Source organism: Penicillium chrysogenum, assembly GCF_028827035.1.
Source record: "Penicillium chrysogenum strain IBT 35668 chromosome Unknown utg000005l_segment0_segment0, whole genome shotgun sequence".
Classification (NCBI taxonomy): domain Eukaryota; kingdom Fungi; phylum Ascomycota; class Eurotiomycetes; order Eurotiales; family Aspergillaceae; genus Penicillium; species Penicillium chrysogenum.
Genome location: NW_026622753.1, coordinates 7932001 through 7953438, shown reverse-complemented (window position 1 = coordinate 7953438; position 21438 = coordinate 7932001). Strand labels below are relative to the sequence as shown.

Below are 21438 nucleotides of genomic sequence, written 5' to 3'. Positions count from 1 at the left end.
TCTTGGAGCTGCTTCAGACTGTGGTGGGCTGGCGTTTTGAACTCTTTATTTCTTTCCTGTTTTACAATGCATCAAGATGGATGGGGACTCGAGCGGCGTTTTCAGATGGTCTGGCCCTGGGCACCATTGTTTTGGTGGGCGAGTACATGTGTATTCTAATAGACAATGTTATTTGATTTTAATCTTGATATACTTGATGGCTGATGAAGTTGATTGACTAGATGGGAAATGTTGGGACAAGGCAGAGGTGTACATTCCAAATCTATATATGCAGCTTCCTGTTCAAGTAGTAGAACAATATACAAAGCAATAACCACAATCTTTGTGGTTCTAACCTATTGCAAGCCATTCCACCATCTATTTCCTTTAGAAAGTTGTTGCATATTCATCCTACCATCTATCTAGGTAGTCAACACAAAAGTATTATGCCCAGCCCAGATCGAAATTGACCGATACGTCGATCGACATATACCCCCTGGGTACAAATACAACGCCCAAACGCAGACCTGCCCAGCTCAACAGCCAACAGCATGCACCTGCTGGCATACCGAGCTGCATACTACCTATAGGACACGACCGCGGCTCGCGGCATTTGAACCCTTTCTCTCTAGCCCCTGTTTCTCAATCATATTATTCCGTTTCTTTAATAGTTGTCTCATTTCGTTTATAGCACAATAGAACATCGGGCTCCGCTACGGAGTAGAATAATAAATTAATGTAAAAAAGGAGAAACACAAGGAAGAAGAAGCAAAACCAAAACAAAACAAAACAAAAAAGCGTTTACCCGCCCCTTTGTCGCAATGTCCCACTCCGCAAGGATAGATTACCGATGAGCACGGACAAAGCTCACGATAGTACGGAGTACGCCGTAGTACTCTAAGCATATTGTACACTAAAAAAGCAAGTAAACCCGTTGGTAAAGTATAGCAAAAAGTATATCAAGATCATCTAGCCTACTCTGTCGGGTCTAGCATGCGGCGCAGTCAACTTACATACTAATTGCGAGCGATTGTCCCAAGCGCTAACTGGAGGCGATCGCTGTAGATCACGCACTAACTTGCGTAGCGCTAGCGGCATGCTCATCTCTCTCCCCCTATCACACAACAATTTGGAGTTCGGGATAGGAATGACTAGTTGATCTGCCGTCCTGTCATGTGTCATAATTCCACTCTTAAAGGGCTTGGACAGGGATATTGGTTCAATTTACTTAGGCTGCGTGGGTAGAATCTATGATAGATGAAAATAAGAGGACTTTCAGTAAAGGGAGGATGTACTCCGTAGAATCATCAATATCATCCGCAACCTTCGTAGGATCTGCCATGTCCGCAATCATGCCAATGCGGGGACAAGCTCATCTCCGTGGAACGTGAAGGGGAACGTGAAGGGGAACGTGAACGTGGATATAAAATGTAAATGTCATTTCCCCACCTGTTTCCCATGGTTTCTCTCCCGAACTTAAGATCCGGTGGACTAACTGCAAATGGATATGAACGTTAGGGTATATCCGGCATAGCCAAATGGGAAGATGTATGCTCCACACTTCATATAGAGTAGAGGCAGAGTAGATTATACGGAACGTGAATCTGAATCCCGCTCTATCGTATTAATTAGTATCGGTGCCGTAGACATCCACACATGTATGACTTATAGGTTCGCCTAACTACCTATTAGCCGAGAGTCGAGACCAACAGGACACGGACATCAATTTTGGAGGGCGATGATTAGCTATTAAAATAAAGCCCAATGAACCAATCAGAAAATAGTCTATCACATACTTTCGGGATCTGGGGATTTAGATTATACGTTATTCCGTACGGAGGTTCGGAGCTCGGAGTAGTACTCCATATATACTCCACATCGGATACTCCGAGACTCCTTTCGTACTCCTGACATAGCTAGAATAAGCTTAGCGCAATCTTAGTACGGCACATTGACAATATTCCTTGGTTATTAGGCTCACACGGCAGACGCGATCATGATCCGAGCTTTTTCTTTTCCCCACTCATGCACCTCATTCTTGTCAAAAATGTAAAATGTGGGAAATAGAGGGTGAAGACCGGGTGTTTGGCCCGGCCACTGATGCTGGCTCCCTCCTAGAAGTTTGGACTTGCGGGTGCATGACAAATAACTATATTTACTGGCCAAGTGTGTTTGTAGTTATGGATTTGGAGAAAACTGGTAGATGTTATAGAAATAGAGACGTCATCACTAACATGAAATGGGAAGGGAAAATAAGAAAAGCCCCAAGAAAAACCCTAAGGATGGCAAATGCAAGAGGATCTTGGCTTGGGAAGTATTTAGAATTGTCACGTCGATTTTAGTCTCAGACACGGGTGGCCACAGGCGACTATTAGCCCAAGCTAGCTTGAAAAAGACAATTGCATTCGACTTGATCTCTTTTCTTTGATCAAAGTACGTACTCCACCATATGCATAGATCAGGTACGGAGTACAACATACAATATCTACTTCCCATACCTACGATACTATACCAAGCACTGGTCACTGCTTCAAGACCCCAACTCCCTGCATTTTTGACAGACAGTCGCCCAGCTCCATCTTTTGCCCCTCGATCCACCAGACTAAAATAGGAAGCCACAACCCGTTCTACAAATTGAAGATCAAGCTCCCCCACTTCCATTTGGATATTAACCAATATGTTTCGTGATGAGGCAGCCATTAATTTCTCATGGCGCGTATAGAACCCCTCGTATCCCGTATTCGATCTATGTGTGTTTCTGAGTTGGAAATTAGTTCAACTCCTACCTAAAGAATACAAGAAACCGGATAGAGCCGACATCCCGCGTAATAGTCCACTTGTAGCGCACCAATACCCGCAGAGGTGGAGCAATACCACAGTTGCGCTCTGTAGACAAGACGCCGTTGGATGGGAAGAGTGACTATCGCATTCGTCCCACGATCTTCCTTCTCGCCCTTGCCTTGCCTGGTCTCGTCCTCCCTAACTCGTGCCATAGGCTTCTGATTCGCCTGGGTCATCTAATTGGACTTTAACGAACTCTAAAGCCCCGACCCGCCGTTATTTGGATAAATGGAGTAACTCCTTTCCCCGTTCTGTTCATATATGGACAACGTGCATTGTAAAGACAAATTAGGGCTTCGGGGGTCCGGAGATAAACGATGGTCCGCGGATCTCTGAACAGGTGACCGTAAGCCAAGCCGACAAGGGTCCTTGATAGATGAAGCTAAGGACTTCCTAGGTTAGTACGGCCCGGGGTACGGATGACTAGTCCAGAATAGTTCTCGATTAGCGACTCGGATCACAGTGCATCCGACGATACTGTGGTCATGAAGTTGGGTTTATTGATTTGGGGCAATTCCGATGAAAAGAAGTGTAGATTGACCAGGACGCACGCGATAATCCAAATCCAGCACCTTGATCATGAAAATGAAAAAAAGAGAACGTCGAATTCGAGAATCGACTCTAGTACCTCCGACACCTTCTCCTCGTCTTGGGGTTTGCCCAATAGAAAACACGGTACCATCTTGACAGATCATGGAAAATACAAGCCAATCTCAGCCAGTCTATACAAGCTGACTAATACGAACCAAGCACCTGCACTCCTCGCGTTTCGGTCACTCCGAAGACAGAGTCGGGCGTTAAAGTTGTGACACCCAAATCACATATATCAACTTTCCACATCTGAGGGGTTCGAGGGGAAAGTCTGTTTCCTAAATCGTCGATATGACGATCGACACCCATTGCTCTATGAAAAGCTAGCGGGCATTGGCAAAAGAAAAAAAGTAAAAAAAAGTAAAAAGAGAGAAAAGAGAGAAAAGAGAGAGGGGAGAAACGAACCTTGGAAGAATGTGTATTCAACGTAAGGATAAACATGATAACATGACTTCCATACATTAACTACAACGGGTTAAGTGCAACATCACCAAAAAATGCCACAGGAACAGAAAGAAAGGAATCTACAAGCACGAACGCCAGCTCAAGAACTGCATTCACAAAGCTCTGTCGTCCGTGCGCATTCTGGCAGATAAACCGTCAACGATCTCAGTCTTGAACCAATTGGGGGAGGGAATCTACCTATTGGTTTTGCTGGTGGAGACCACCGCCATGTTTTTGGCTGAGGCTTGCAGGTTATTGCAGTCGACCCTTTCTCCATTTTGGGTTACAGGCGCATCAGACCCTGGTATATATCCACAAATCAAATCTCTAGCTGTTCCCAGGTTGCGCAGGAGATACCTCGTGGCCGTGGCGGTCTGGGAATTAGCACAGATCAGATCTCCATATTACCCACCCGTATGTCGGTAGTGGCTTATTTGCCGTTCCAGGGTTATTTATCGGGTACCTTCGAGGTATTCTGTCAATATTATGTCAATAGGGTTTGATAGGATAGAGTTAGGCTTTATGGGGCTCGATGTCGGGGACAGATGAACTTGAATCTCCATGGCGATCCGCCGTTTGCGCGTGGCTTGTGCTTTGGGAACTTCTTTTGGTTCGCCAATTCTGGTACAACTTCTCCCCGCTCCTCTGTCCCCTTGTAATGTGCGGCCTGACCGCAAGCCGTGGACTACGAGTTTGAGTGTCGGCAGTGGCACTTGCAATTGAGTCGTACGAACCTGTTTAACAGGTAGGCGTTAGTGGCCATGATCGAAAGCAGCTAGGCCGGAAATTGGACACAGACACGAAGACAGATTGATTCGTCGACTAACCTGTTGGGGAAATTCAAGCAGATCGCAAGATAACAACAGTGATAACCATCCTCGGCCGGTTCGGCGGTCTCAACCGGGGCCCCTGCAAGAGGCGTACGACTATGAGGGACCACGTACAGGGTTCAGGGGCGGAACATGGGAGTATCGGGGTCTCGGGGTATCGGGGATCATATTCAGGTGGCCTCTAATAAGAATGCGAGTGACAAATTGGCCTTGTTCAGTCGCTCCCTTCACCCTTCTTTTACACTGGTCCTCATTATCAAATGCAGGTCTCCTTTCTCCTTCCCCATGATGTTGGTCAGTGCCCCAACCTTCTTTCCCTTTCTCTCATGCTGTCACTACAAAAATAGCATCAACAATGAACACGATAGGAATAACCTGAAACGAAGATATCTTTAGAAACACCCGAAACACTGGAACAGGCGATCAGGGGGTGAAGAGAAGGGCAACACGAAACATCGCCGTTTGCCAGTGAGACAGTGTGGAGATCTGTGCACTTTCAATCCCAAAGCAGTCGAGTCAGCAGATTGAACTGCGACCATCCGAACGTTTAGAGTTAGAGCTTATCCTCTTCCGTCGAGGCAGCCTTCTAGAAGGTCTTCGAGGGACATCTGTGGAGGCTTGAGCGGGGTGATCCTGGCTGTCAATCGGGTTCATACTTCTTAGAGAAGGGCTCGTGAACGGGTAAAAGGTTGCAGTAGTGGCTCAGAGGCCCGAGCCCTTCATTGTGAATACCGTCGATTCGTCGAAACGGGATTTGGGAGTTGGGAATCCCGGCTGCCAGGGGCCGTTGGCTATTGGTACAGGTAATTCCGCCGTCCGCGGCCGAGACGGCGGGGGAATATACTATTGATCCCTCATTTTTGGTCCCAGGAATTCGGTATCTGAGGATCTGCACCTGCGTCAAAGCTAGAAGCCTGATACGCAGTATCAACTATACGACTTCAGGGACCGGGCATCGGTGAGGTATTTCGACTATCGAATGGGGTTTGTATACGGAGCACTACAAACTAAGTTTGGTCAGACTTCCCGATGCCATTCTCCCCGAGTCGGCGGAGGGAGCTTTGTTGCCCCCTCAATGTTATTTCTTTGAACGCCTTGACTATGCAAAACGTGGAATACATTTTGGCCCATAACATCACGGCATATGGACCAGGGCGAATAAGATGCTTACAGGATTCCTTACAGGGCCGTCTTGGAGATAAAAAAGAAAAAAAAAAAAAGAGAGAAAAGATAAGCTCAAAGCGCAGGCTTGTGTCTACTCCCCGGGCTCTTTGATCGAGGGGTAACCCACATGGCCATGCAGTGCATGTCTCAGCCTTCCAACAGTTCGTAGATCACACATGGCATCTGCACACTCTCCACTATTCGAGTAATTGATTGACATTCTGCGTCCCTCTAGACGGTTTTCGAGCGCCCGACAAGGACAGGGTGGAGGGCCAAACAAAGAAAAACATGCATGGCCAAGACTTCAACGCAGCGAGAGCCATGCAATAACGTGGCTGGTTCCTGCGTTCAAGATCCCAACAGCCCACGAGCCAGTGCGTGGGAAATGATCCCTTCCAGAAAAACCACAGGCCTTGGTTGGTCTCTCACCGTACATCGTAGACAGCCACATCCAATCTTTTGGAAACAATCCTTGTATCCATTGACCTATCTTGGGGTCTGGCGAGGGGCACCGTCAAAGCAAAGTCCACCCCAGGCTTGTATCCGCTAGTCTTGATCTGGAATTAGGTATGTCCCCGAGTAAGCGCGAACCGCCATGCATGTATGGAGTAATGACGAGGATCAACAATATTACTCAATATTACTCGGGGAGATCCTCCAGGGATGTTGAGTTCAATGAGTTCATGACTTCCTATGGCGTTAGCATAGATTTGACCTTCAACGATGAATCTGGGATGAACTGGTCAGGCCGAAGTCCGAACATTGAAAGATTACAAGTTATAGATCGGCGTTTCCGTGCAAATCAAAGTCTAAAAGTCCAATCTCCTGTATTACTTGGAATGACACGAGCCGGGGAGTATCGAAGGAAACCTGAGAAGTGCCCAGGTGGTAGAAATGAGGGCAAGACTGGTCACGCCCAGAAAATACTCCAGTGCCAAGGACCAGTTCAGCCATTCCTGGCTTGGGCCTTCGCCGGATACATAACCCCGGTGGAGCCTAGCTAATCAGCATCCATGTGGCGCTTTGGACTTGTCGCCCGTTTTCTGGTCACGATATCGACTTGAACCGTGGAACCGATGTCAAGTTACCGTCGATCAGTGAGGGTCCACTTACTCCACTACAGCCGCGATAGAACGTCTCCCCCCGAAGCTCAGACCCCGAGACTCCCTGACGTCGATTAATAATGGCGCTAGAGAGGAAAAAGGGAAAACTTGCCCCGAAGTCCCCGGATCCGACATTACGAACCAATAATCTAAATCTAGGCTGTTGCCTTTTTTTGTATAGCAATCCATGGTTGATGATCTGAGCAATATATCTGAGGAACTTTTGAGGGAAACTAGCCCAATCGCCCGGTGGTTGAACCGTGGAATAAGTCTCTCTAGTAAAATTGTTCATGACTCGGTCCAAAGTAGACAAGTCAATCGGTGTAATAAATAGTGGAGGTTACTGGGATAGTCATGATTCATAGTATATTTTGCAGCTTTAATTTTACTCTGCTAAGTTATCTAAACGCCTCAAATTGAGGGTGCTATACAGTATCATGAATACCGCGCTTGACAGCAATGAACTACATGCTTGTAGTGCATCATTTTCCCGTTTCTCTCCAAGCTAACATCTTTCTGGATACTTGCATCATCTATACGCCTCTCTGTGATTGCTTTTTCTGAATGTCAAAGTGTCAAGACGTATACGGAGTAGAAAAAAATAAAACAAAACAAAATAAAAGCAAACATCCCAACGACCCTGCATCCAAGCTAAGATCAAACTATGGATATTTCCTAAACCTGGCATCTAAGCCCCTCTTACCCCAGTTCCAGATATCTCTTTTCCATTTGCTTTTTGAATCTGGCCTATTGCATCCCCGGGTATCGGGCGTTAGAAAGTTCCTACAGGTCCATGGTCTGCACCTCCAATGTAATGGCTCCATACTGGGGCCTATGTGGACTCTCTTGCCGGGGTTATTCGGTGCATCGTCAATCTTCCGAACCTTTTTCTTTCGCCCTGTGCTATTTGTAGTTCTCCAAATTTGGCACAAAGACTAGATGTTTGAGATATTATCCGTGAAGGGGTGTAACAGATATGCCATATTAATCAAACTATTATAGGCGTTGAATGGAAATCCAATAGAAAATTGGAGCATATCAAGCCAATAGCAGATCCAACTAGGACCAAAGAGGTAAACAATCTACCGTGAACGCCCCCACTGGATTTAGAGTAGAAAGGAAAAGGGAATGAAATAAAGAAATAAAAATAAAAATAAAAATAAAAAGTATATAAAATAAATAAAATAAATGCTAAAATAAATGCTAAAATAAAATAATTCGATTTAATTAAATCTAAATACTAAATATTTTAATTATTAAATGTATATATATAAAAAAAATACACTAACCATCGACCAAGAGAAATAGATCCACGCCATGCGTATTGTATTCCAGGCCTTCTTCTTGAGTCAGTTTCAGCCTCCGGCAGTTTGCGTATCTTCTCGTCTCCCCTCTGCTGTCAATTCTATTTAATTTCGAGACCCGCCCATCTTTCAATCTTCAATTTCCCAATCTTCAAGTCTTTGGCTTTTTGTCTCTCAGATTCTTTGAACATATCCGCTTGATATTCACACTTAGTTACTTTCATACTTACATTCACACAGCTTCGTCCAATTGGATTGTTGCAGTGTTTGTCTCATCTGCAGTCGTGTTTGAGACCTCTCTTTCAGGGGAGCTCAACTGCAAGACAAACCCACCATCTGGGTAGGACGGCAGAGAATATCTTTATTCTACATCTCTTCCACTTCTTTCCTCTTTCTGGAAATTCTCTTTCTCTTCTTTACTCTCCTGAACTAGCTTCCTTGCGATTCAACCTCTATCAACATATCTTTTATCTTGTCTACCAGGGTCTAAAAGATCACAACAATGACTTTAGTGGCAAGACCTATTCCTCCTACCCCTCCCCAGTCTACAGACGGACATCCTTTGCCTGAAGAGCCCTACCAAGGCCCTGGGACGTACCGACCTGTTTGCATCGACATGCAGGTGCCTCGTCACAGAATCAACAGTGGTCAAGAAATGGTGAGTCCCTTGTCTTCTGGCTGTTATCCGATATCAATTAACCATCCTAGCACTACGGTTCTCCTCCGTTCTACACCACCCCCAGTTTTTCTCACAACATGCCTTCTCAATCGGTAAGTTCGACTCCCATGTTGTCATTTGTCCGCGCGTAAGACTGACAAAATTAGATTATGATGTCTGGTGCCCAGGTTACCACGCCTCCTCCAGCGTCTGATGAAGATCTTGTTTCAATGGGATCACCTACTGTGATGACCCCTTCGTCATCTTGGTCACAGTCGGGGTCCCCGCGCACTCGTCCCAAGAAGACAGCCAAACAGCGACGCCGGAATAACCGGAGAGAACTCTCCGATTCAGATATCAAGCTCGATGGCCCAATCAGTCAACTTACTGAATCTTTTCACTCTACTCCCATCAAAGACATGGACGCCTGGGTGTCTCGATCTGCTTCTGAGCGACAGGACGAGGTCCGCAAGAAGAATGGGAAGATCTCTCGACCCATGAATTCCTTCATGCTGTATCGGTCTGCATACGCAGAGCGCACCAAGAGACTAGTGGGGGCGAACAACCACCAAATTGTCTCAAAGATCGCGGGCCAGGGCTGGAAGCTAGAACCCGCGGAGGTTCGCCAAAAATACGAAGACCTGGCGAAGCAAGAACGTGACAACCATGCTGCAACACACCCAGACTACAAGTTCTCGCCCAACAAAGCCGCAGCCACTCCCAGTCGACGTGAAAGCGGCTCTCCTGCCCTCACACCAGGACACATCATCGATGACGGGGGTTTCTCTGACATGGAGAGTGACCTTGGGTCCACTACGTATCACGGGTCTGCCTACGCCCACTCACGATCCCAAAGCTTCGAAGAGGCCTACTACGACAGTAGCCGGGATTCTTCGCCATTTGGGCCTGACTCCATGATGACAACCGGATACGTTCACCCCTCGTGGCAAAACACAAGCCACCCAAATGGCCTCCCAGTGGTACAGCCCAGCTCTCTCCACGCTTCCGAATCTTACGGAGACATGCACTACCGCCCCACCAGCCCAAACCAGCAGGATATGGGATATGGCTCTGCCCTCGCTGGACTCCCTGGTGATTCTCACCACGAGTTGCTCCAGCCTCAGCTTGGTCACCCATCGCAAGATCTCCCCATGCACGACATGGATCCCCGCCTTCTGAGCAACGGTGGCGAGTCTTCCGGAGTTGGAGCCATGGCCGGTCCTTCCTACGCCGCTAATCCTGGCCCATGTCCTACCTGGATTGACGAGACTCAGTCCGGCTTTTACGCAGCCTCATCAGCACCGTCCATGTCTCCCAGCACCGTTTCATACGCTCATCCTAGCATGACCCCTGCCTACCTCCCCAGCATGCCGAGCATCGAGAACCGTGATCCATCATGGGAGATGCCTCGCCATGAAAACATGGCTGACCCTACTGGCGCTGAGTTCGAGTTGTGGTGCTCCGCTGAGCCCAACTCCAACAGCTACTAGGCGCTGGCAGGAAGTCAAACATGGCTATCCCAAAGGCATTTCATACGTCTACTGTGTCATTGGGAATCTGGGCTGACCGACTTCTTGTTGCAGCACTCCTGGCTGAGGATGGAGCAAGAGTTGGCCACGCCGATGGGCTTTCCAAAACAAAAAGCTCAGTGGGGTACGGAGTTTGAGCTTGGGTTGTATGTGGTTCATGATCTCCTTGGCTCGGCCTTTTGTCTTTTCCTTTTCATGCTGCCATGCCAGTCAATCTGGTATTTGTCTTACTTTCAGTTGATTTTTCGGTTTTGCCTGGAACTCGATTCGATGCTTAGGGCTTTTAGATTTCTGTCATTTTCACGCTCAAGGAATTATGCACTGGAGGGAATCGTGATTTTTCTAATGCGCATTGATTTTGCCTACTCAAACTTCCATACAAATTTCCCCTATCTCCAAAGCCATTAAACATTAGGGTAAAAGGTCGCGTTGACTGTCACTTGTCTCAGCTAGATTGGCACCCACACGGACCTTCTCGGTAATCGCTTCTGTCCTATGCTGGAAACGGCAGTGATATCCCTCCCTAGAGATGTCTGATCTCATGGCTTGCATTAGGTATTGTTCTGTCTTGTTCTATCACACTCTATCACACCGCTACTTGAGAGATTCGCACGCGGTTGCCATATCCTAGAATGCCCCGATGGGGCAACATCGCCATGTTTCTTTCCCATGTTTTTGTGGCGTCGCCAGGATTTTCAAGCTTATCTTCCTCATTGAATTAAAAATTCCAGAAGGCTCTAGGTATAAAATTCGAACTGGGTTTGTCCCCTTCGAATGAAGCCAAGTACAAAACACTGTTACACGTGCCTGGTGTCTACAAAATATGTATGGATTTATGCCCTTTGTGTTGAAGAGTACATATAAATGCTGCTAACAAAGGGTACTAACCCCTGAAAGTCCCGTTTATCATCTTTTCTGTTTCTAACTCAAGGTGCTCATTGTTAAGCTCGCCCTTCCTAGACAGGAAATCCACACGGTGCGTATTGCCGAAGCCAATATTGACCCAATCTAGGTAGGTCCTCTCAATAAAGACCCACAGAGCAGAGACAAATACGTCTGCCATGCCCAACACAGGCCCCATGCTTTTCTCTGGCACTTGACACACTTCTCGTATACCTCGCTCGTATACCCCGAGCCCTAAGTCAGGCAATACTCCACCGCCCCGCCTGCCCACCGCCTTGACCCCAAAGGCCTCGCCGAGCAAGGCGAATTGATTCTGTTGATCAAGAGATTGCATAGGGACACCCTTACGAGATTGTTTCAATAAAAGTCAAATCAGTCGATACATACTTTCTCCAGGAAGATAATCAAATCACTAATCTGGAGTCCACGACAACAAAACAATTTCACTTCCGCCCGTTCCTCCGCACCCCTCCTACCCCTCAACCACATTCAAGCTCCCAAAACAACATCCACAGCCAAGATGTCGATTCCCAACGAAGCTCTCCAAAAGGTGTGTCTTGGACTGGATAAATTCACGCTTTTGAGTCGTATACTGCGAGCAGATGGCCAGGGGAAGTTGTGTGCCAAGTCAATTCGGTCTCACTCAGCCTCTTGTCTCTCCCCGGTTCCCGATTGAGAAAGTCAATTCCAATGAGAGTGTGCAATTGCTGATGTTTTTAACAATGACAGCTCCTTCAGGAGATCGAGACCCGTGCGATCGCCTCGCAGCAGCAGATCAGTATCACCAAGGCTCATATGACGGCCAAGCAGCGCGATATCCGCATGCTACAGCTTACATCGAAGGAGTTGTCTGAGTTGCCTTCCGAGACGAGGGTTTACGAGGGCGTCGGAAAGATGTGAGCATTTTTATTTTTTATTTTTATTTTCGTTTCTCGTCTCCTGTTCTCAATTTTGCGACTCCGAAACAGAGACAGTCGGGGAAACTTTTCATTGGCTCTATTTTTCGTGAAACTGAGACTGACTTATTGCCCTGTTCCAGGTTCGTCAATGTTCCCGTCGACACAGTTAACAAGCGTCTTACGCGTGAGAGCGGCGAGGCCACCACTGAGATCTCCAACCTCGAGAAGAAGCTGCAATATCACGAGACCACAAACCAGAAGAGTCGGGAGAACCTAGAGCAGATTCTCAAGTCTGGTGGGAGGGCGTGAACAAATTGTTGAAATAAGAATATGAGACGAGAGCAAGACGTGAACGCGATGCGCTCCCATGTGGCGGGTATCCTTGATTGTGGTATATTCATACCAAAGGTTCAGCGATTCTCGCGAATGTGAGTCTCAATAGAAGGGAGTAGACAATGCTGATTCTGCTTTGTCTTTTCCTTTCGGGTTGAGGTTGGATGGCTTGAAGACGCCGTCATCTCGAGGCTGACGAGTGGATACGATATACTATGCCCAGTGGAGATACAGGGAAGGTAGAAATGGTTGCCCTTCTATGTCCGGCTGGTCTGGTCACATTCTGGCGACTATACATACTTGGGTTTAGGCTGGTGACTTAGATACCCAGGAGTTATTGTTTGCAAAAATATCTTTCTTGGATGAATCAAGCGAGCAAATAGCGTTCACAGGTGCCATGATAACATCTTTACGTATACCTCCATCTTCTGCGATTCCTTTGCCAATACCTAAATCTAGATTCAAGAATTGATTGACTTTAGGCCGTCTAGCGAGAGAGAGCCATCGAGGGAAGTATGTAGCCTCGGCGCCAACATCCCAAGGTTTAATGTTCATTGTACTTGTTGCGTCTCGAAAAGTGCATTGTGGGGCCGTGGTAGCTTATTGTGCTGCAGCTGTCATTGTCAACGATGCAAGGGTCCTCAAAATGCGAAGCACGGTTAAATCTACTTCGATCTCGCTATAATATGCGACATGCATAAGGTGTCTATGCAGCCATAATATTTCTATAGCATCTCACAAAAATGCCAATTTGGTAGGGCTGATATGCCAAGCGTGTCTAATTGAAAGCATACCTGAAGATCTGCAACTATCTTCCAAGATTGTAAGGGAACGAAAAAAAGATTAATCATAAAATCATGCATAATTCTAACTATATCATATACAACATACATCGCACATTGTAGGGCTTTCATGTGCTACCATACTAACGCCATCGGCGTCATCTCAGTACTCAGACTACATCAACGCCCATGTTCCCCACTGCGTATATTAAAAATGACGTAGTTATATCTGGGCAACGCAACCCATTTCCTGGAATGAGAACCAACGGCGCATAATTCGTGGAACAATGCCATGTGATGGGCTTGCTCATTGTGGCAACTTTGCGATACTGGCAACAAGTCATGGAATGGCCGTTGGGTGGGCGAGCAAGTGCCCTTGCCGCTGTTATTGCAATGACAGGGTTCCCCTGTCTGGAAATAGAGATGGACAGTGCGTTGTACGGAGTACATACAGACATACAATGTACCTTTTTCGCCACTGTAGCTGTTTCACAGATAGCTTATTATAGGTGTGGCTTGCATTGGGGCGCTATATGTGTAGGTTGGATATAAGGCTAGAAAAAGTCCGAGGGTTACCCTGTAGTAATTTTTTGAGCCATGGTACTTATAAGGTTAGGTCAGGAAGCTTCAAGTTAGATCATCAATGTAAAGTATAGGTATAAGATGCAGCGAGGAGCGCAGTTTTCGATGGTCTTCACTGCCATGGAAAGTTTTTGGGGTACAGTTTCTCACTCGGTGGAAGTATGTAACCACTAGCGATGCTTCATTTAGCCGCGTTGGATTGTATTCAAAAAAATGATGCAGCCAGGTATTTTAGACCCACACAGAGCTGTGTACAACATACATGGACATTGGTCTTCGAGAAACTAGACACATGAAGTCAAATATGAATGTTCATAGACATGACGTAGAAACTAGGAAGAAGAAAGTCGGGTGCAGAAGTCAGGTGTCCATGGGTCATTTCACGGGAACAGCCGAGCTCATCCACAGGTCCCTCGTTGCATTCCGTGGATAGTATCACGTTCTTAGATGCATGTATGTATGAAACGAACCAGCCCGCTCACTCCAAACCTACGCGGAAACACGGCCTAACCTGTGCGAGCAGTCAAGACGGCAGATCTTTCAGGCACTCAGGTCAGTCGAATATGACAATTCCCTAGATCATGGATAGGCTAAAACACCCATAGGCTTCTTAGTTACAACACGTGATGCTGGCGGACAAAGTCCGGACTGAAATATACTAACCTGCGCAGGTGCCCCTCTCCCAAAGGCGGCAACTAAGATCCATGGATAGAAAAGCCCCACCCGGGAAGGTACCATGTATCGAATGGATATAGATCAGGATGGACAAACATGAAACACTATTGGTGCCCAATCTACATCGCAACGAATAGTATCTCGAACTCCTAGTTTCCAAGATTAGGTAGAAAAACCAGCGCCTCAATAAACCCAAACTCGAGTCCAACTCCAAGTTCAAGACGCGAGCGACAAGATCATCCAACAGAAAAGGAGTCGATCGTACAATATAGTTTCAGTAACCGCCGTTTGTCTTTTAAATTCGTTCTCAGCGTCTCATAGAAAGTTAGCGCGAAGGGTCCGATCGTGGCTATTTTAAGTGGCGTATACGAAAGATATTGTTTCATGTTTGGGGGGTTTATGCAGCGGACATGTCTGATGTGGGGTCTAGACGAATTAATATTAGAGTGCCTAGTTAGTTGTTAAGGGCGTTAACATTAATCTCGAGATTGGACTCGAAGTGGGGGCCTGATGACGATGCTATGTATCCCAACCTTGGAACTCTTGAGTTGAAGTTGAAGAGAGAGAGAGGGGGAAGGGTGCGTGGGGGTGTAGAACGTAGAGAGGAAAGATGGAAGTATATCAGCTTGAGTCTCAATAGAACGGGTATAGGAGTATGTATATAAGAGTAAAAACCATTCCGGAGTCGAATCCACGGATTATGCGCCATGAGGCTGAACTGCAGGAATTAAAAATGACGCCCATACGCCCATGATGCCCAGCTGAATAAATAAAAAGGTAATCCAGGCCCTCGTTTTTCTCTTTCTCTTTCTCCCCCCAGCCCCTCCCCCGCTTTGGCTGATAAGCGCACACTTCTCCTATACAAATTCGGGACCGTTTTTTTTGGCCCCCATCTTTATTTGTTCTTCAGCTTGCTTCTCATTTCTTTCGCTTTCTCCTGGTGCTCATATATAGCCTATCATCTGCCACCTGCACCTGATAACCCCGCTCAGGCCCCTATCTATCAGGGTCCCAATCTATACTATCCATACCCGCGTACTCTTCGCATACTCTTCGCAACCCCGCCAAAATGCCCGTACAAGCAATGTTTGACGACGATGACTACTCCTCGAATGACTCGGAATTCGAGACCGACATCACCACCCGGCGAACAGGTCTTCGAACCCATATCCGCGAGCGCTCACACTCTCGTCACCGCCGCCCGGAAGTCATCTCTCGCGAGTACCTGGCACCAATCCAAACCCGCGTGCAACGGTCGGCCTCGACAAGCGGCCGACGTCGCGAACGCGATCCACCAGTGGCACCATCACCACCGGTAATGATTTTCAATGACCAAGTGATGAAGTCAAACAGCCGCTCGGAGAACAGGCCCCAGTCTCGACATGTGCAGCAGCGGTTCATCGACGACCATCACAGCCACAACAACCACCACCACCGCCACGACCGCTTTGATGACGATGATGACGATGTCTTGGATGTGCCGGGGCCACGGCGCCGCCGACGCGCCGTCAGCAGCCTCTCGCGGGATGCATCCCCCTTCTACCGTGACCCCGAGCTAGCCATGCGCCAGCACATGCTGGACCAAAATGACCTCCGGCAGGACATGAGCAACCAACTGCTGAAGCATGACAATCACCGGCATGACAGAGAGCTCTTGAAGCATCAGATGGAGATCGAACGACTGCAGCGCGAGGTGCAGAAGTCTCGTAAGCGCAGCGAAAAGCAGCGCGAGAACATTATTATAAATCAGGATCATCCCGATCCGCACGCGATGCACGAGCTCAGAGAGGAGATGGCGTACGAGGACGAGCTGGCGCAGAAGCTGGCTAAGTTGGCCCGGTTCGAGCACAAGGAACAATCCGCGGAGGAGGAGCGCAAGGCCGAAGAGCGCTATCAGCTCAAGATGCTCGCTATGGAAAAGAAGGCTGCTGCTGAGGAAGAGGAGGTTAGACATAAACTACAGGAGGAGAGGCTGAAGGAGCTTGCGCGTGTGCAGGATGAGAAAGGACAGCGGGAGAAGCTCGTGCGGGAGGAGAGGTGGAAGGAACTTGCAAGGAGGAAGGAGGAAGAAGAGGAGAGGGAGAAGCTTGTCCGAGAGGAGAAGTGGAAAGAGCTTGCCCGGCAGAAGGAAGAAGAGGAGGAGCGTGAGAAGCTTATCCAGGAGATTCGGGATGAGGATATGCGAAAAGCGAGGGAGGCCGAGCAGAAGAGGATGAAGGAGCTCGCCATGAAGGCTGCTGCTGTTGAGGAGTGGAAGCTCGAACAGGAGCGGATGAAGCAAAGACAGGCGGAGGAGGCGATTAAGAAGGCGCAGGAGTTCCGCGAACACCTTCGTAGCCTTGGCTATTCCGACGAAGAGATCGATGCTATCGTCAATAAGAAAAAGAATGATGAGAAGAAGAAAGAGGAGGAAGAAAAGGAGAAGAAGGAGAAGGAGGAGAAGGCGAAAAAGGAGAAGGAGGAAAAGGAGAAAAAGGAGAAGGAGAAAGAAGAAACCAAGCTCACCTGGATTAAGGTATGCAGTTACCCTATTTTATATTCCCTCTAACTATATACAAGGGGGCTTAACTGACATTATACCAGGTCCATCGCAAGCACTTGCTGCCAGATACTTTGATCGCCTATGGTCTACCTTGGGACTGGGACGAGGTAAGAATGATAACCGTACGTGTACATATGTATGCAATGGAAACTAACATGTTCATAGAACGACACCAACTATATCATCATCAAAAAGTGGATAGACGACGAGTTCCAAGAACAACTGTTCGCCCACACCAGACGCCTACGCGAGGGCAAGGTCATCGCTTCGACCTCCCACTCGATGACCGAACTAAAAGTCAACGACCGCAAAAAGGACAAGCTGTTCTTGGTCCGGAAGAAGAGCCCTTCAGGCCGGGTGCGCATCTTTGGATAAGCGTCTGCTATTCTGCGCTGTCCTGATTATGTTGCTGGTTGGACAGGAAATTCGGATTCACCGATATCCATGGCTGTTCTATTTGAACCTCGTTATTGCTTTGTTTCTTGAGACCCGGTCTGATTGGACTATTTCTTGTTGAAATTCTGCTGAGTTGTGCAGTGTTGATATCTGTTCCTTTTCGTTTTATTTTATTTTTATATCACAGAGTATGTGGTAGTACAGTAACGCGATATGAGCTGACGACCTTGTTTTTATTTTGATTCCATCTTCTCTCTCGTTGTACCAGCCTGCCCTATGTCCAGTCCACCGTCTCCCCCAGTTTATAGGGTTGGCAAACATTTGGCGGGCATATGTGCTTGGTATAGCTAGATTCGGGGATACCCATAGTATAAATGGAAAAGTTGAGGGTTGGAATTATATGATAGGCAATATGTGCAGATGCAGTACAATATACATGTCAGGCTTCAGCCCCGTATAAAACTCCCATTGGGCCAATCCCAATGCAGGTATGCACGACCCAGCACGGACCCAGATGCGAGCTAGAACGGGCCTGAACTATAATACAGAAAGTGGAATGCGTGTGATATGTGGAGAGGGATAGCCAAGGGGGCAGGTGGAATGCAAGCCTAAAGACCAATCTGGGAATTCGTTTCCCACCGCTTCTCAGCGCGCAGGATGAGCTCCTCATAGACAGTCCATGCCAGCGCGGAGCTAATGGCCTTGCGAGCCATGCGGATACCAAGTCCACCAAAGAGACTGCGCAAGCCATCCTCGTGGATCATCAAGCGGGTAGCATGCAACATGTTCCCATACTTGGCAGGCATCAGCTGTAACCGTGTCTTGACGGCGTCAAAAGGATTGGTGATTGCAGTCGCCATACCAGCGGCTGCTCCACCGGAAACGAAGTTTATTGACGAGGACGAAACCGCATTTGGTGTGTCGCCATTATTAGAGGGCTGTGCGGCCATCAAGGCGAACCGTCGCTTCAATTGCTCGTAGAAGAGAACGTAGAGGCCCGCGTATGGGGCATCGCGAGCGGCGGTAGCGCCAAATCCTGCAAAGAGCCCACGCAGGCCTTCAGTGCGGACGATATCCCGGCCTGCGCCTACTAAGCTGCGATATGCGTAGTAGTCCGACTCATAGCGGACCTTGATCACCGTCACGGGCATCATGACGAAGCCTGCAGCAACTCTTGCGACGGCTCCCGTGGCAAGATTGGCTGTGTTGGAGAGTTTGGGGAGGACCGAGGAGGATCTAACGCTCGCTACGGGACTGGCTAGGGCCATCGGGTTGGATTGTGCAACGGCTTGGCGCAAGGCGTTGAGACTGGTGAAGTATAGTGCTGACCCGAAGCCGGTGCGAAGGGCTGAAGGGAGGGTGCCACGCCATAATCCACGGATTGGGTTCGGAGAGGATATGATCGCCTTCAAGGTTGGGAGGAGGGCTGCTCCCTGGGATTGTTGGACTCGAGTTTTGAGGAGATCCGCGGGTTGGAGAAGGATGGAGGAGGTAAGGCCAGAGCAAAGACCGGCAGCAAAGTGGAAGGGTGTTTTTGAGGCTGAAGCAATGAGAAGATTATGGTTAGCAAGGGAAGGAGAAGTATTGGGGTTTGAACAGAGATCATACTTTTTGAGGTGCTCGTTTTCACCTGTGGTACCGTTAAGGTGCTATTGTTTGACATTGCTGGCCAACTCGGACCGCAAAGGCGACGGCAGTGAATATATTTAGTTTAAATATCAAAGATTCAATGCTAGATCGAGGTCCATGGGCGTCGTGTATGCGTAACGGTCAAGAAGGCGTCGAGATCCGGATGCGTAAAAAAATAAAGAACGAAAAAACAAAAACAAAAAGTCCACGAAGACAGACGGTCACGGCCAAATATGGGCACCAGCTTGCATTCCACAGAGTAAATGAAGGGAAATAGAATTGAACAAGATAACAAGATAGTAATTTTCAAGTGTTGGATATGCCGAGGTCACGAAAAGACGTTGAAACTAGTGAAGTCATCGGGTTATGGCTATCGATAAGCCACACCGCTTGGAGTTAACTAGGTATACATTGTACAATATGTACGGAGTATGGAGTAGAAGAGTAAAAGTCTACTATTAATCCAATTAATAGCTCATATTCATGTATTCCAAAGTCAACTATATTATGTATAGTATAATCTATCGTATACCTGCCATGCCATCCTTCATGCGGCTCTTGGACCTTGAGGCTGTACTTCTGTACTATGTAGATCATTTGCAGTACTACTCGTACAACGCATACGAATCTTGTCTCATATAGTTTCAAATGCAGCATCAGCATCGAATATAAATAGATATATAGAGGGTTAAGAGAGTAGTAAGGAGCAAGTCAGTCAACAGAGAACCCGCATCCGGCATCTCGCGGAGTGCGCACAGACCAGACAGCCCCGTGGGTAATCGACGTCATGTGGTTCGTTGTTGTCTTTTCTTTTTCCCTTCGGATTGACCTTTTATATGTTGTATGTTGTAGAGAGCTTCACTCACAGCTCTCTTTTTCCGACCTTGGTATACAGTACAATGCCTTGGTCTTTGCCCTTCTTTCCGTATCCGCCCGCAAAGGACGGATACTGGGAACCTGTCACTTCCACCTTGAACTGGTGCGAAGAGGTGTGTACAAGAAGTGACGCGTACAGAGAGAACAACGCTAATATCCCTTTCCCCCAGGACTATTATGCTACCGAGTATGCCGCGGAGATTGTCAACACACTCACGAATTTGCTGTTTATGTGGCTTGGAGTCCAGGGGATAAGAAGCTGCCGTCGCAATGGACATGACCAAATCTTCACGGTCGCCCTCATTGGCTACCTAGTAGTCGGAACAGGGAGCTTCCTGTTTCACTCGACCCTCAAATGCAAGTGTCCCTCCAGGGTTATGTTATACCCCTCCCAAGCCCAAGATCTGGTTTAAACCGGGGGTATCCACCAAACACGCCTAAACGAGATATGAGTGATCGCAAGAGCAATGCTGACCGGTGAATCCCCGCAACAGACCCTATGCAACTAGTGGACGAACTCTCAATGATCTACACTACCTGCCTTATGGCCTATGCCTCATTCTCGTACTCTCGGTCCACCATCGTACGAGTCTGTCTCGGAATTTCGCTCGCAGGTCTCGCTGTATTCATCACCCTGTACTACCACTACCTCCAAGACCCAGTCTTCCACCAGAACGCCTACGCACTCCTGACCACCGTCGTCGTCCTGCGCAGCATGCACACTATGGAAGTGACCCTCCGACCCAAATGGCGCCACTCAACGGAGGAGGACCGCCTAGCCCGCCAGAAGAAGGGACTCCCCGTTCCGACGAAGGAGCACCAGCACTACGAGAACGTGCGAGACCAGAAGACCCTCAAGACCATGTGGTTCATGGTGGCATATGGGCTGAGCATGTTTCTGGGAGGTTTCTTCATCTGGAGCCTGGATAATGTGTTCTGCTCTGATATCCGCCGGATGCGCCGCTCTGTTGGTCTTCCATGGGGTATCTTTTTGGAGGGTCATGGCTGGTGGTATGCGTTGAACTCTCACTGTTACTATTGGACTGTTTGCTAATTCATTCTTGGGCAGGCATATCATGACCGGCATTGGTGCATATTTCTATATCACATGGGGAATCTGGCTCCGCCATTGCCTCAACAACCGACAAGAAGAATACCACCTGCGCTGGGCGCACTTCTGGCAGATCCCCGAAGTGGTCCGCACCTCGGGCCGACCATCCGAGAACGGGGTATCTCGAGCCAAGAAGTCAACGTGAAACAGCCGGACATTTTCTCTCTCCCAGTCGGTTCATTACTCGCACCCGTCGTTGATGGGTGGCGATATACCACACTCTTGCAAATGTGACTTCTGACATAACATGAAATGAATACCACGCTT

General features: G+C 47.9%; 5 protein-coding genes across 5 annotated transcripts; 4 read left to right on the top strand and 1 right to left on the bottom strand.

Moving 5' to 3' along the window:
• Window positions 1-8758: 8758 nt before the first annotated feature.
• N7489_011371 (HMG-box domain-containing protein) lies at window positions 8759-10404 on the top strand (the record flags this gene model as incomplete). The annotated part of the gene is made up of 3 exons (XM_056717120.1): window positions 8759-8914; window positions 8965-9027; window positions 9082-10404. 3 exons carry the CDS (start codon window positions 8759-8761, stop codon window positions 10402-10404), a joined length of 1542 nt encoding a protein of 513 aa, XP_056564742.1.
• Window positions 10405-11866: 1462 nt separating this feature from the next.
• Window positions 11867-12554, top strand: N7489_011370 (putative prefoldin subunit 1; the record flags this gene model as incomplete). The annotated part of the gene is made up of 3 exons (XM_056717119.1): window positions 11867-11896; window positions 12076-12242; window positions 12386-12554. 3 exons carry the CDS (start codon window positions 11867-11869, stop codon window positions 12552-12554), a joined length of 366 nt encoding a protein of 121 aa, XP_056564741.1.
• Window positions 12555-15686: 3132 nt separating this feature from the next.
• Window positions 15687-17534, top strand: N7489_011369 (uncharacterized protein; the record flags this gene model as incomplete). The annotated part of the gene is made up of 3 exons (XM_056717118.1): window positions 15687-17132; window positions 17201-17266; window positions 17325-17534. 3 exons carry the CDS (start codon window positions 15687-15689, stop codon window positions 17532-17534), a joined length of 1722 nt encoding a protein of 573 aa, XP_056564740.1.
• Window positions 17535-18163: 629 nt separating this feature from the next.
• N7489_011368 (putative mitochondrial carrier protein) lies at window positions 18164-19218 on the bottom strand (the record flags this gene model as incomplete). Its single annotated transcript, XM_056717117.1, has 2 exons — window positions 18164-19095; window positions 19164-19218. The coding sequence occupies 2 exons, from the start codon at window positions 19216-19218 to the stop codon at window positions 18164-18166; spliced, it is 987 nt and encodes a 328-aa protein (XP_056564739.1).
• An 865-nt stretch (window positions 19219-20083) lies between these two features.
• Window positions 20084-21316, top strand: N7489_011367 (ceramidase; the record flags this gene model as incomplete). Its single annotated transcript, XM_056717116.1, has 4 exons — window positions 20084-20173; window positions 20231-20423; window positions 20555-21071; window positions 21130-21316. The coding sequence occupies 4 exons, from the start codon at window positions 20084-20086 to the stop codon at window positions 21314-21316; spliced, it is 987 nt and encodes a 328-aa protein (XP_056564738.1).
• Window positions 21317-21438: the final 122 nt, after the last annotated feature.